The sequence below is a fragment of the Hibiscus syriacus genome, unplaced genomic scaffold (genome assembly GCF_006381635.1).
Source record: "Hibiscus syriacus cultivar Baekdansim isolate YM2019G1 unplaced genomic scaffold, ASM638163v2 tig00110485_pilon, whole genome shotgun sequence".
Lineage (NCBI taxonomy): Eukaryota > Viridiplantae > Streptophyta > Magnoliopsida > Malvales > Malvaceae > Hibiscus > Hibiscus syriacus.
Window position 1 is genome coordinate 601,468 of NW_024062760.1, and position 15,307 is coordinate 616,774.

Here is a 15,307-nt window from a genome sequence, read left to right on the forward strand (position 1 = left end):
CCTATTCGTGAAAAGCGCTATAGTTTGAACACTTATTTTATAATTAACCCTAAAAGGAAATATAAAAATTGATATTAATGTATCTTTCATATTAAGTTTTTTTTTAATTCTATACATTATTTCTCACTTAATTTTATTTTATTTCCTATTTTATTCGTTGTATATTTAGTTTTTCTAATTTTCTCACTTAACTTTCGAATTGTTCTTATTCTGATCAATTTAAATTATTTTAGTATTATTTTGATATGATGTAGCATTTTTATTATATTATTTAATATAAAATAATGTAAAATAAAATAAAAATGCGACATTATACCAAAACAATAATAAAATAATTCAGAGCGATCAAAACATGAACAATTTGAAAATTTAGTAAGTACATTAAAAAAATACAATAAATGAAATAAAAGAGAGAATAAAGTTCAATGAAGAATAATGTATTTTATAAGTCGATTCGTTAAATATATGAACATCTTCAATTCAGATAAATTTTAGTTATAAATTTAATCGTATATTATAATTAATTATAGTTGTAGTTAATTTCAAATTACATTCAATATAATCATATAATTGCAACTTCAATCAAACATTATAGTGCACAAAAATATAGATTGGTAGCAGAAAGATATCTAAACTTAAACTAAAATACATTGAGTGACCTCGTTAATAAAAGAAAATATTATTTTTTTAGAAGATTCGAGTTCAAACAATTATCTCTACAGAATGGTATATTATTAATAGATTAAAATAATTTTAAATATATATTATCTTGTATAATCACATCATATATATATATATATATAATTTTAAAATAATTTTAAATAATTATATATATATATATATTTACAGTTAATGAAAACTCGAATCTAAACGTTTAAAGTGTCAACTTTTTTCATCAACATAACCGATAACTAATTCATACTATTGTTGATTAAATAAAAGTAATAAAAAGTTATAAAATGATCACTCACTATTTATATGTTCTAAACTAATTATTTTTCTGTTAAAAATTTGACGGTAGACTGAGCTTAATGTTAATCTACTGTTGACTGTGATATGATAAAATATTATTCTAAAATCTCAAACGACTATTACATATTAGTCAACAAGTTAACGTCGAGCTCAGACTGTCATTATTTTTTAACGAAAAAGTATGAGTTCGAAATATATAAATAATTTGATGACCGTTTTATAATTTTTAATAGTTCATAAATTCAACAAAATAACACTCTATAATCGAAATAGTATATATCCATATACTTTAACCTAATTTGAAATCAAAGGGGGTTTGAATGCTGAAACTTTAAGATAAGGAATAGATGTGTGGGACATAAAGCTTTTACATCCATTGGATTCTTTTTCTTTTCTTTTCTTTCTATATCATTAAGAATCTTTCCATCCACCAAATCCAATTAATTGTTTATATATTACTTTTGGGTAAATTCACTATTAGTCAATAAACTTTAATGATATTTCATTTTGGTCATGAACTATAAAACATTGAATTTATAACACTATTTTAATAGTCATTGTGCCATTATTTTTTGGGTAAAATATACAAATGGTACATATGACACTGCTTTGTTGAATTACCATTCATTAAAAGTTATAAAATGATCACTTGACTATAAAGCATTACTCTGTTGAGTCTTTCGACTATTAAAAGTTACAAAATGGTTAACTAATTATTCAAATGTTTCAAACTCGCCATTTTTCATTAATAAATTAGCGGTTATTAAAAGGTAGTGAACCTAAGACCTTACGAGAGATCAAAATTTCTTTGTACCACTTAGGTCACTTGATGATTCAAGAAATAAGATTTTTAGATGATATTTAATTTAAAAAGAAAGATCAAAGAGTTAAAAGTAAAACAATTGGTCAATGGGGATGGTGATGTGTGAGGTGGGAAAGACTCAAAATCAACCAAATTTCAAAGATACTCTTCCAAGAATCAAAGAATCCAAGAAAAAGAAAATGTTTCACATTATCATATAATATTCATGGAAAAATATATTTGGAATTAAATTCTAAAGTACTTGGATATGGGAATTTACTTTTGAAAAAAAATGTTTAGAAAGTAGAATAATTTCAAGCATAATATAAGAATAAACTTAATCATATTCTAAAAAATATGTACAATTCTTTAGTAAGAAAACAATAAATATTTTAGAATTTACTTTTAAATATTTGTAATTTTCAAATGAAATAATTTATTCAATTGGGGTTTTTTTTTGTGCTTAAACAATAATGTCGCCTCTTAATTATATCCTAAATCTTGTTTTGACCCTTGTTACAAACACCCTTAAAAAGACTTTCAACTATTAAATCAAGACATGTTAGATAAGTTTAAGGTTTATTTCTTAATTAAACCCTTAATAATATAGAATTTTTGAAAGTGGGCCCAAAGCAATATTAAATTCTTAAATTTGCTTCAAATTGCTTCTTCTTATTTTGATGAAATTATTTGTCATTTAATTACTGACAATACAGATTAGGGTTTTGATAAGACGAAATTTTAAAATTTGAATGAGGTATTATAGTTACAAGTCTTCGTGACGCTGATATTATAGTGAATTTTATATTATATGTTGGTGATTTTTCTCTTTTAAAAATTTATATATTACCACCCGATTACTTATATTTATCAGAATTCTTTTATCTCTTGATTCGGGAGACAACAATAGCGAAAAATTATTAGATAGACTCAGCTCACCACGTCATTCATGGTCATAATCAATAACATTTGTCCATCTTATTTTTTTTAGGTGAATCTTCACATTTTTCTTACGTGTAAATAAAGAATGATGGATCATATACGCTAAAATCATAAATGATGTGATGAGCCGGATCTATAAAATAATTTCTCGATAATAACCATGTTTATTTTCTCACAAAAACACCAATTTAAATTCTTTACCAAACCCTATAAAACTCATATCAACAAAAGCATCTTTCACGTGATGAGAAGTTTGGAATACTTTTATGATTCGAGTTGAAGGTTTTGAAATTTAAGATATATTCTAAAATTTATCGTTCAATATTTTTAAATTTATTTTTGTTAATAAAATTTAAAAATCTTCAATTTATTCATTAAACTTTTGATTAACTTATATTTTGATCACTCCTTTATTAAATACTTAACAGTGATATGATCGAATATTTTCATTTAAAAAAATGTGAAATGGACTCAAAACTTTCTTGTTCTTTTTGGACCCATAATTTTATAATCCCTTTAATTTCTTGTCGATGAAACATCTTTTTCTAAATCTCGACTGAGAAGAGGCAGAGGGAGCTAAATTTTGTATCTCGATTCCATGCTGATCAAATGGTGGGACTTTTAAATTGGAGTGGTTTAGGGTTTCACAAGTTTTAAGTTTCATGTTAAATTTCATGAGTTTTAAAGTGAATTTAGAAAAAATCTAAATTGATAAAGTTATAGAAGAGGATGAGGTGGATTTGTTAGTGTCTTAGGTGCTCTGAGAAAATACCAAAGAATGAAGATTTTAGTACCAACGTGATACAATGGTGAAATTGTAAAACTTTAGTCTTTGGTAGATAAAATCAAAAAAAGAAAATATAAAGGAAATGATTTGAATGATAAGCAGATACCATGTCAGGAAAAAGCAGTCCATGTTACCCCACGTGACTGCCATGTCACTCATCCATTTTTCTCGGGTGACCAAAATAAAAGCAAATGGAAAGTTCAATCAGTAAATTGAAAATGTCTAAATTTTAGTGAGTAAAATAAGAGTGAGAATAAAGTTAAGTGATAAGATTTGTATATTACCCTAAACCTTAAAAGATCACACTTTACGGACATTTGATGAAATTAACTCATTTTTCTGTTTTCTTCCCGTTATGTTGTTTGTTCCTAATTATATTTCGCGCAGACCAAAACAACGTCTACAAACGTTAACGTAACTCCAAAAAGAGTTGCCTTCCTGAGTCAGTATGACTCAACTGAGTTGCGAAACCTTATCCATCCATGGCCACGGGCCAGAACCGGATTAACCCCCGTCCTACTCGGTCATTTTCATAAACCAAACAACCAAGGCCAAAGCTTTTTCGGACAAGACAAAGAAAATGATGTTTTTTAATCTTTACTCAAAAAACATCAGAGGCGACATTCAAGTTTTTTTCATCAACACTACATTTTTCATGATTCATAGACCGATCATCCGGCAATGACGGTTGGACCGGAGACGGACTCACCAACCATGCATTATAGTTTAAAGATTTGCGAGTTCAGTGACGGACTTTAGTTTGATGTATCTTTTACTTATCCAAAGCTGAATTCAATTTGATTCGACTCAATCATCTTGTACTATTGTTTCGGGATCACATACGATTAGTTGAGAGTGTCATGGATAAAACTTTAATCACAACACATTGTCTTGGAAGAAAGAGAAGCTAAACTTCCTGAATTCTCTAATTTTTCTTCTTTCCGTGTATATATATAATACCACCATAAGTTTTTAATTATTTTCTTACCAAATGATTATTATACCCTTTTCACTTTTAAATTTTGTTATTAAATCCAACATCAAGATTCTCCAACAAAGTCTCTGAACTTTTCAATTTTTTATAAATTGATCACCAAATTTCAAAAACTTTCGTTTTAATCACTAACCCGATTTTTAGGATGTTACACACGTATTGACCGTACGTATACACCTATCTTGTATTCGTTACCATCCTCACTATTAAACAGATTAACCACCATTGTCTAATCAAGTTCGATGATGATATCCGACCAACCTTCTTCAAGGGCAATGTTCACGGCCGCAGCCATGCTATGCAATTCTGCCAAACCGAGTTCAAAAACGCCACCAGACGTGGTGGCTAAACCTCCAAGTACTGCCCCTTTTGCATTCGGCGCAATGACACCAACTGAAGCGAGCTTGGTCACCGGGTTATACGCACCATTAGTGTTCAGCTTTATAACGTTCCCTTGCGGAGGGCACCATTGATCAATACTGGGAATAGAAAGTTTGTTGGACAGTTGCGAATGCTAAGACTAAGAAGGTCACGATGAAACACTCTAGCATTGGTAACAAGAATGGGGGCAGTACTTGTCCATCATGGACCAACGAGTTTTGTCCATTCTAAACATTCCATAAAAGCACCAGGAATCCTACAAAATCATCAATACCAAGCGTAGCAACTGCGGCTTCCAACATTATTAAGGGAGAAGTGTAAAACAAAGTAAGAAACGAACCTGTAATGCTAGCAATGTGCTCGACTTCCTTTGTAAAATAACAGTCCCTTACAACATGCATAATTGTTCCTACATCCAACTTACATAGAGGACAGATCCCATCACCTAACCCAACTATTCTCACTTTATCTCCAATTGGTAAAGCTCCATGGGCCAATCTCCATGCGAAAATACGAACTTTAGGAAGCACTTTCAGTTTGGCAATGGTTGTCAAAGTCTGGAAATTGCTTCTGAGCTGTGCGTGGACCTTTGGAGCCACCAATAGGCAGACCGAACGTAATACACTCCTGAATCATGATTTCCCCAAACAATACGATCGTTGAAACAAGGTGCTATCGGAATCTGTAGCAACCTATCAACATCCTGACCATAGAAGAAAGCTCTGACCTTGTCTTGGTCCCAACGTGGTTGATCCCTGTACATGAAGTCACCACATCGCACATCCCTATATCATGCGATGCTGTAGGTACCTGTAAGTTGCCTTGAACAGTCGTGTGGAACTTGCATCCTACTCTCAAGAATAATGCATCCGAAAGAGCCTGCAAAGCCTTACAAAAACCCTTCCATGCATATGCTTCTATCCCCACATTTGGCATGGAGGATATCACCATCTGGATGATATTTTGCACGAAAAACACGAGCAAAATGACTCCGGCTCCTTAATAAGCCTCCATAACTGTTTACCAAGCATTGCCAGGTTGAAAGATATAAGGTCCTAGACCTTACCCCCCCCCCCCCCCCGCCCCACTCTCTTCGGTTTACAAATGTTACTCTAGGCAATCAGAGGCCAACCTCGTGCAGATATTTAATATTTTCCCTGTCCACCAGCAGCGACTCATAATCCCAATAATTTCGTTCAGTAAATGCTCCGATAGCAAATAGCGTGACGTGACATACCGGGATAGTGCCTGTGCAAATGCTTTAAGGAACACTTCATGACCCCTGTACGAGAGGAGTCATTGTGTCCAACCTGTTACCTTTGTCAGAACTTTTTCTCGTAAATATCTAAATGTTCGTGTTTTGTTCTTATCAATATGTAGAGGAACCCTAAATAATGACCCAATGTGTCCACTTCCTATATTTCAAAAATATTCGACATTCGTGCACGATGGTCCGAGATCGTCTTCGAACTAAAATAAATAACCTATTTCGAAAGATTAATCCTTTGTCCTGAGGATTCCTTATTCTATTAAAACTGTATCCTTTATATTTTTATTTAATTTCTGCCCAAATTTTGTAATTGGGTATATTGGCTTTCAACGAGTATCTAAATTATAGTCTTATTAATATTTTAATAATAATTTCTATAAGATATTTAATTATTAATATAATGACACATTATGGACGTAGAAAGATACATACTTATAAATTTTAAAGACTATGGTCATTTTTTTTATATATAGGACATACTTGGTAACACTAATCATGAATGGCATCAAGCGGCATTACATCAAAATTAGAAGTAAGAAAACCATAGATAAAAACAAAGACGAAGATAAAGATAAAGCAAACTAAACTAGATTATGAGAGCCGAATTAGCGGATCGAAGTATGCCATGAACCCGTATGCGAGGATGATCACGTAGCTGACGGGTGCCTCGGTTAATTGGAAACCAATGATAGACATGTCAAGCTGTAGATGGGTCAGCTGTCAGACAACGTTCATGGCATCACTTTCAATGGTAACCGCAGAAACCTGCTGATTAATTGCCACTTGAATCCCAACCCGAATCGCATCTGCTTCAACGCCACCAACATTGCAAGGACCTGAGTAAGGCGAAGCATGACAAGCGACAACCAAACTGTTATGATCTCTAGACACAACACCAATCGCCGATTTGCGGAAATCGATCAAACTGTATCCACGTTAATCTTTACGATCAATTTATTATATCAATTAAAATTATTTAAAACTCAGAAAATGGCAACATCACAATTAATTTTCCTTAATTTTTCTTTTGAGAAATCAATTTGGCCAATTTGTTTCAAGATGAAAACTAACAAATCCGAACTAATATACACTATTTATCAGCTATCAAAATGAAAATTGATATCCAACATAGGTTTAAGAGATGGTATGCATGCATGCAATGTATGAACGTATGTTCGAACACTTCTGGTCTTAAAACATGTATTAGAGAACTTGGGTGCCTTTTATTTTCTGTATATACTAAAATATGGCATCCCATTGCCGGGGGATGCCCATGAATAAGCACAACTATGGTAAAATGCAAATCCATAGTTGATGATGAGGATCAGTTTTAAGAACCAAGCAGCTTCTTCCATCTGGCATATCCTAGGATATGCAGGAAAATACATCCCACAAATATATCAAATACCCCGTCCGTGTTGTTCCACGTATAAGGGATGTTCATGCCGAACCACCCGGCTATCAATGTTTCGATGACTATGGCGAACGATGCGATGGTCAATGTCAATTGAAGTTGAATGAGCTCGTTTCGTTGGTTGTCGAGTTGGATGTTAACGTAGTCTTCTGTGTCGTCGATGTACTCTCGTACGTGCAGATGTATCAAGTCAAGGAGATGAAAGTAGATGCATCAATTCCGCATGATAAAGACGAATGCTCACAGATAATATCTTGTTTCACGTTCCGTCCAGCTGCATGAAATAAGCCTCGAGCAACATCTCGAAATCAGCAAAGTAAAAAATCAATGGCTAACAAATCCATCAAAAGCAATTTACTCAGAATTGAAAAGACAGATAGAAGAAAACAATAGTTTCAAATTGTTAAACATACCAAGAATAGTGGAGGAGTGAGAGAAGACAGGGCCGAGGATCCTCAAATCCCTAGCGGGAATCGAAGCCCTTTTAATTATCGCACTCTTATCGTATTCCACCAGCTCCGAAACCCCACTCGTGTCGAATCTCATCCACAGTCTAGCTCCCGCCTTCTTCTTCTTCCCCTTTCCCGCCGCTCCCACACCGCCGCCAATCAAGTTGCCCGTACTAGGATGCGGAGGTGAAGATGAAGAAGCGGCTCCAATAGGCTGCGGCGGAGGCGACTGAGGTGATGTCGTGGACTTCGGACGCCGTCGCCTAATTTAGGGACGGCGGAACGAGAAGGGGATTTTGCCCATTGAAGATTGCTATCAACTATAAACCTTTGTTGTTCGTAATGGGATTAAGGAAACATGGAAGCTAGTGCTGAAGAAATTGGAGTTTTTGTTCCTTTTCTCCCTTCTCGATTCCGCTTCTTCTCCTTCATCCATACACGAATTAAATTTCGGTTTTTTAATTTACTTGATTTCAGATTGCAGAAATGATTCTTTTATTCTCTCGGTGCCCCACAACTCGTTTTTTCTTTTTGGTACAGTACTTGAATAATTTGTTGGTTCTCCGTTCTTCTCACTGAGACATTTCGTTTGGTTAACGGAATGCCATTGAAAATATAAGATTGTAAGATTACCTGTGAGAATTTAAGATTACCAGGAAATAGGATTACTGTGAATATTGTATTTTGTGTTTGGTTAAAGGAATAAAAGATTATTGGAATGTATATTTGACCAAGTTATCCTTATTATATATATTTTTTTAACAAATTGAAATATATTTATATATTTTATTTAAAAAGTTTAAATTCATAAAATTTATATATATAATTTTTTTACAAAATTGAAAATATAAAAAGATTTAATAAAATGATAAAATTTTATTTTAACTCCTAAACTTCATATAAAATTTTAATTATATATTTTTTTTGTAAATCTAAAATAGTTTAAGGATAAATTTGTAATTTAAACTTCGTATAATTTTTATTAATCAATGACAGAAGAATGATATTTTTGAAAGAAAAAAAATTAAGGACATTTTAGTCCAAAACACCGGTAATTCAACAATACCTAAAGAAATGGAGGTAATGGCATTCCCGGTAATATACCTAAAAAAATTTATTATTGATAATAAAACATTATCGGGAATGAGATTCCCTACCAACCAAACATGGGAATGTGGATTTCATTCCCATAGAAATCTCGCATTCCTTAATTCAAACACCACATTATGGTAAACTAAGTATTTACTCACTCATCTAGATTTTTCTTTTTGATTATTAAATTATTTTTTAAAATTATGTATAATATTATATTTAAATTTTATAATATTATATTTTAATTTTATTTTAATAATCCGTTATTAAAAATAATATAGATGTTGGTAGGAATAATTTATTTTATTTTTTATGATAATATTAACAACATAGTTGTTGGTAGGAATAATTTATTTTATTTTTTAAAGATAATATAATATTTTATGATGACATATCATTATTACTATTAATTTTTTAATACTAAATGATCAAAATGAAACCAAATTATGTTATTATTATTATTGTTAAATTTTAATACTAAATGATAAAATGAAATTAAAATATAACGTTAAATATAATTTTAAAAACTCAAATAAACAAATTAGAGTTGAAAATTGAGTTTGTATTAATTACCGTATAGGGCAATCTTGCGTGGCAGTACAATTTTCCGATCAACCGATAAACACCTCGGATCAATGTTCCATCACCCACAATAATGGTTATTAACATCAAAGCATCGATTTGCTATAAATCGATAACAATAATGATTGTTAATGTCGAATCATCGATTTGTTATAAATCAATAATGCAAGATCACACTGGGGAAAAGAACAGAACAGAAGTGCATGTAATTTACCCTATAAATAAAGAATAAAACCCATTTAGTAAATCCTTTGAGAACTTCCTTATCCTTAGAAAAGAAGTGCAGATACTTTAGCCATTCAGTTCTTACAGATAAAGGACAAAAGTATAAACCAAGAGTCTAATTAATATATATATATGCATCTTTTCTGCCATTTTAAATCAGGCTTCCGATTATACATGTGTGTGTGAAAAAGAAGGAAAGAGGCAAAGCAAAATCTCATGCAAACCAACAAATACAGCCCTCAAACCCCGTGATTTCATCTCTAGGCTTTGCTCCGGGCTCTCGACCCGTATATTGCCTCACGGAAGCACCGACGGTTAAGCTTTCAAACAACTAAAAGGTTTAGTCGCACTTGATGTTTCTGTAGATCCTCCTTACAAACAGATTAGAGCCGAGATAACCTACGGCACCTGCATTTTGGAAAAAAGGAAATGATGAAGAACCCGCATGATGTAGAAACAAAACAAAAACAGCTACACAGCAACAGAGTCGACTAGTTCGGCAAAAGATATCCAGAGCACTCACCGCAGAGAATTCCCAAACCAAGACAGAACATCAAAGTATATCCGAAGTAGAAGCTGGTCTGGAAGAAGCCGGACATCTTGGTTTTGACATGGTAATAGTAAATGGAGTACAAATACACATAGATTGCGGTTGAGGCAGCGGAGAAGAAGGACGTCCACTGCCAATGGTAGTTCTCGGCATTTAACAGGAAATATGTTCCCACAATCGTTACACAAACGGTTACAATGATTAGAATCAGGAAGACCAGCAACATAAAGCCATAGACATAATAAACCTGCAAAACACACGATTTCCATGTCACAAAAGAAATGAACACTATGTTCTAGCATTGATCAACATATGAAAAATATATAGTAATTTCCAATTTGTACAGCAGAAGAAAGAGTGAAAGGCTACCATGAAGCAAGTAAAACATATGGAAAAGATTTTCACCTTGTAATTCCAGAAGGATGTGAAGACAAAATACATTTCAATGAATATGCTGCCAAATGGCAGAAGTCCTCCCATCATAGAGACCACAGATGGCGTAAGATACCATTTCTTTTCCGGAATTGGGCGAGGAATGGTCTTCACGCGGCATGGATTATTTGGAGCACCACTCCAATTTCTTCCAACAACTGTACCAAGAAGGGCCAGGGGGAATGAAATAAAAGCCCAAATTACAAAAACAACCACCATTGTTCCAAAAGGAATGGCTGCTAGAGATCCATAAAATATGGCGATTGTGTTCAAGATGAAACCAATCGCAAAGACCGTAAATGGGAACAGAGATGCTGTGAGGATCATAGCCTTTATCCAATTTTTACCTGAAAATGAAAAAATAGAAGAAAGAAAGAATCAAACCTTTTTTGAATGAGAGACAACTAGAGGAACAAATGCAAGTGAGAAAGGATAAGTGATAAAGATCGTACCCCCATTGCGTGAGTACATTCCACCACTCACGTAACCAGAAATGAATGATGTAAAAGCATAACACAGTATAAAAGTTGTGACAATTGCTCCTCTCCTGAACCAAGTAATCAACATATAAAATTGTTAGTATTCGAAAAGCTGAAAGTTGAAATGTCAAGACCAAAGAACAATTTGGTCTACAAAAGAAGGCTCATAAAATACAAGTCCTCTTACAAAGGGATCCCACTGAGGGCTGCATGCAGGGTGATTTTTTTTTTATTCTTTTTGTTTATCTTTTAAAACTAGCAAGTATCATAATAAAGTGTTCAAGTAAGAAGAATTTTTCCTCAAATGGACAGTTAATCTAAGTGAGAGTCTTCAACACTTAATTTCATATTTATGAAGAAAAAAAAACTCTACTTAGTTCTTGTCAATTCTCAATTGAGTAGGTATCACTTGATTGGTGCCACCAACTCTCGAGGGTTTTAAAATAAATATAGATGTTCACAGCTCTCATGAATTTTGAAATCATAATAGCTTCTCAACATACCCGATATACAACGTTCCAACAATTGCCAATAAGATGACAAGGAGAACCAGCATTGCTAGCTGAGCACCTGTACCAACAACAGCAGAAAGAAGGGCCAAATTGCGAGGAGGTCGGAAAACATCACCATGGACAAGTTTCCAACCAGATTCTTCACTCACATCCCTTTCCTGAGAGCATAGGTGAAATTGCAAGGAGAACATGAATTTTCATATAATAAAACTTTCCTTAAATAAGTGGAAAAAGGAAGCGTTTGGATATTATTACCAAGCTTTCCAGATCATCATCTTCCCTTGCATACTTTGCATAGTCATTTCTCAGAGTTCGCAACAAGATCATTGACACCAAACCAGTGAGGAAGATAACCATCATGAATGAATTGAAAACAGAGAACCAATGGATCTACATATTGCAAAATGTATCAGAAAATTAAAGAAAACAGAGCAACCTAATGCAAGACTTGTGAAAATGAATTAAATACATCGTTGCAAAAGAAACAAAAAAGAATCCAATGAAGTAAAAAAATTATCACTGGTACTTACTTGGTGCTCAAAGAAAGGATAGTCCAAATAAACATCAAAGCGACGAGCAAAAGTGACACTAGTTGGAATCCATTTGACAGAGTATGTCATGTCCAATACTCTACCTACTTCCAGTGGTTTTGGATTCTCCTGAGTGAGATTGACATGAATTATCTGCAAGATTAAAGTGTGGTCAGTGGTCAGTAAAGCTGATTCAAAAAGAGGTAATGGAAGCCATATATATGCCAGGTACTACAAACCTGATCCTTATTGTACTGAATAACAATACTCTTATGTGTGTAGAGGACATGCTTTCCATTATCACTGTTCTTATTAGGATGCAGTTCGCCAACAAAGCCTAACAAGTTAAAAGATAAACTCTTCAGCTACAACTCATAAGGATTAATAAATCAGATAAAAGGAAAAACAAAAGGAAAAGGGAAAGGAAGTAGGCTATGCATACCCCATAAAGGCAGATCATCTGAACTTCCAGCATTGTTAATAGCACAAACATGGCAAAAAGAAAAAAGAAAGGAAGATAGAGTAAGCCCTCAAACAAGGTAAGCCATATAGACAAAATGATACCTAAATACACCAAACATCTATTGATCCTGAGATTTTCATTACTCAACCAAGCTGTCAAGCATCAGTATCTTTGCAGCTCTATTTGTGCACACTTACTATTCTTATATAAAAGATTGAAAAGCTAAACGTACCCACAAAGAATTCAAACCAATAACTGTTCTCAATAGCATCCTTGAGCTGTTTGACCTTTGCCTCATCAAGTTCCAGTTGGCAAATGGTACTTTTGTCAACATTCTCTGTTGAACAATAAAACACGAAGAACAGAAAAAAGAATATAAAAGTCAACCACATGGAGAATAATTACTAAAGGGACTACAGCAATCAAAATAGGATTCTAATAATGAAAAATAAAACATACTTTGGAACTTTATATCAATTTGGCTATCGATCAGCTCATTTCCACCAAGGACCTCACCAAGACCACCCCACTTGTGTGCAGGATTTTTACCCGGATGACAAAATGGAAGACTGAAATAGTTATATGTTTCTTGTGGATTGTTGTATGGGCCGACTTTATTCACCCATAGGGTGACTGGATCATTTGTTTGATACTGCAAGGAAAACCAAGACGAGAGTTTCTAAATCCATCTATATGCACTAACAAAAAATCTGAATATCAAACACACGTTGAAAGAACAATTATAAACATAAGTTATCATTGAGAAGAAGTCTGATTTCAAAGGACCGACATTCAGAAAGATACTTTGATAAAGCCTATATGAACGAAGATAAAGTAGTAAGAATATTTTACAAGCAACTAATTCCCAACTGATAAGTTCAATTCATCAAGGAATAAATAAGTTGGCAAATCTAGCCCGAACCATAGTCCTTACATTGATAATTCAATTCAAGACTGCAGATCAATTTTTTTATCCACCAATATAAAAGAACTTAAAAATGAAGATATAATTTAAACGTGAACAAGATATAACTCAATCGTATATATAAATATATCGATCATTTCATCGACAATTCACGTAAAGATTTGCATAACAAATGACACCTAAATAACGAATAAAACCTAAATGAGGAAATGATACAATTCAAGCGTGCATAACATTATTTAAATTACATATCTAGACATGCACGAGAACGATTTAAACCGTTTCGTAGATAATTTACATTAAGAAAGAGTCTATTCATCAGAGATCCGTATCTTACACCTGATCTTGCAAGATAATAACAAATTTTCTTCTTCTTCTTCTTTTAGGATAACGAATTTGACAGGTAAATCACGAATTGGCACAAATCAAAGGCGAAACTTAACAAAGGAAAAGAAACCGAGAAGGAAAAAACAGAGAGATTACCTTGTGATCTGACTCGGAAGCGGAAGCAGGAGAGAGGAAGAAGAAGAGAAGGAAGGCGAGAAGAGAGGAGGAACGGACGGTGGATGACATGGCCGGAGACGGTCGGATCTGGAGGTCCGGAGGCCGATTTCGAAGGACAACGGCGGTGAGTTCTCTCTCCTTTTTCTTGTTCTTTTGTATCTTTGCTGAAGATTTAGGGGAGAGACTGTGTGTGTTGTGTCTTATTTGTAACTTTAAATAAATTACAAGAATGAACCTTGTTAAAATGTAGATCGGTGCTGACATGTCCATGGTAGAATTTGTTAAAATGTAGGCCCCGAATTGTCCCATTTTGAAAAAGGTTCAATACCAATTTTAGTTCTCACAACTTTCTAATAATTTAGTTTAATGGTTATGTATTTGACCCCTTACCAGAGTTCTAAGTTTAACTCACTTTTAGCAATTATCGTTAATAATTTATTCACAAAATTAAAATATTCTTCAACGTTAGTAACTAAAATAAAAATTAATCAAAGTACAACTGCGTTTTATTAAGATCTCGAATATAAATAATTTAATATATATATATTCTTAATTTTTTTATACAAAAACAAATTAGGTTAAAGGTGACTCTCCAATCTACGATCAATGCATATTTAATATCCAATTGAGAATTACATAGGAATTTATAGATTACTCACCAAGAATAACGATGCTAGTATAATATTTATACTTACATATCATATCTATGTATAATATTTATATTTTAATTTTTAGTAGTATTTTATTTTATATTTACATTCTATGTATAATATTTATATTTTATAAGGTAGTATATATATATATAGTATTTATATTATATAGTAGATATTATATTTAAAAATATATATAGTAGTTTTTTAAATATATATATAGTATATTTAAAATCATATATATTTTTAATTTTTTTATACAAAAAAGTTTAGGTTAAAGGTTACTCTCCAATCTACGATCAAGGTATATTTAATATCTAATTAAGATTTACATAGGAATTTACAGATTACC

At 32.7% G+C, this 15,307-nt stretch overlaps 1 protein-coding gene and 1 pseudogene across 1 annotated transcript; both read right to left on the reverse strand.

The window, feature by feature from the left end:
• Positions 1-7,347: 7,347 nt before the first annotated feature.
• Positions 7,348-8,279, reverse strand: LOC120129382 (annotated as a pseudogene).
• Positions 8,280-10,053: 1,774 nt separating this feature from the next.
• Positions 10,054-14,487, reverse strand: LOC120129381 (transmembrane 9 superfamily member 1-like). Its single transcript, XM_039146897.1, has 12 exons — positions 14,285-14,487; positions 13,336-13,528; positions 13,109-13,213; positions 12,856-12,873; positions 12,653-12,750; positions 12,414-12,566; positions 12,139-12,273; positions 11,875-12,041; positions 11,345-11,439; positions 10,866-11,239; positions 10,434-10,707; positions 10,054-10,318 (listed from the first exon to the last, which is right to left on the reverse strand). The coding sequence occupies exons 1-12, from the start codon at positions 14,372-14,374 to the stop codon at positions 10,251-10,253; spliced, it is 1,770 nt and encodes a 589-aa protein (XP_039002828.1). The 5' UTR covers positions 14,375-14,487; the 3' UTR covers positions 10,054-10,250.
• Between the last annotated feature and the right edge of the window lie 820 nt (positions 14,488-15,307).

Excerpts from the sequence above, each read along its gene's own strand:
- LOC120129381 (XM_039146897.1), bottom strand. The coding sequence starts at position 14,374 with ATGTCATCCACCGTCCGTTCCTCCTCTCTTCTCGCCTTCCTTCTCTTC. Across the intron at positions 12,274-12,413 it reads ATCCTTTCTTTGAGCACCAA|ATCCATTGGTTCTCTGTTTT; the intron begins GTAAGTACCAGT and ends TGCAATATGTAG. Across the intron at positions 11,440-11,874 it reads GTTGGAACGTTGTATATCGG|GAGAGGAGCAATTGTCACAA; the intron begins GTATGTTGAGAA and ends TACTTGGTTCAG.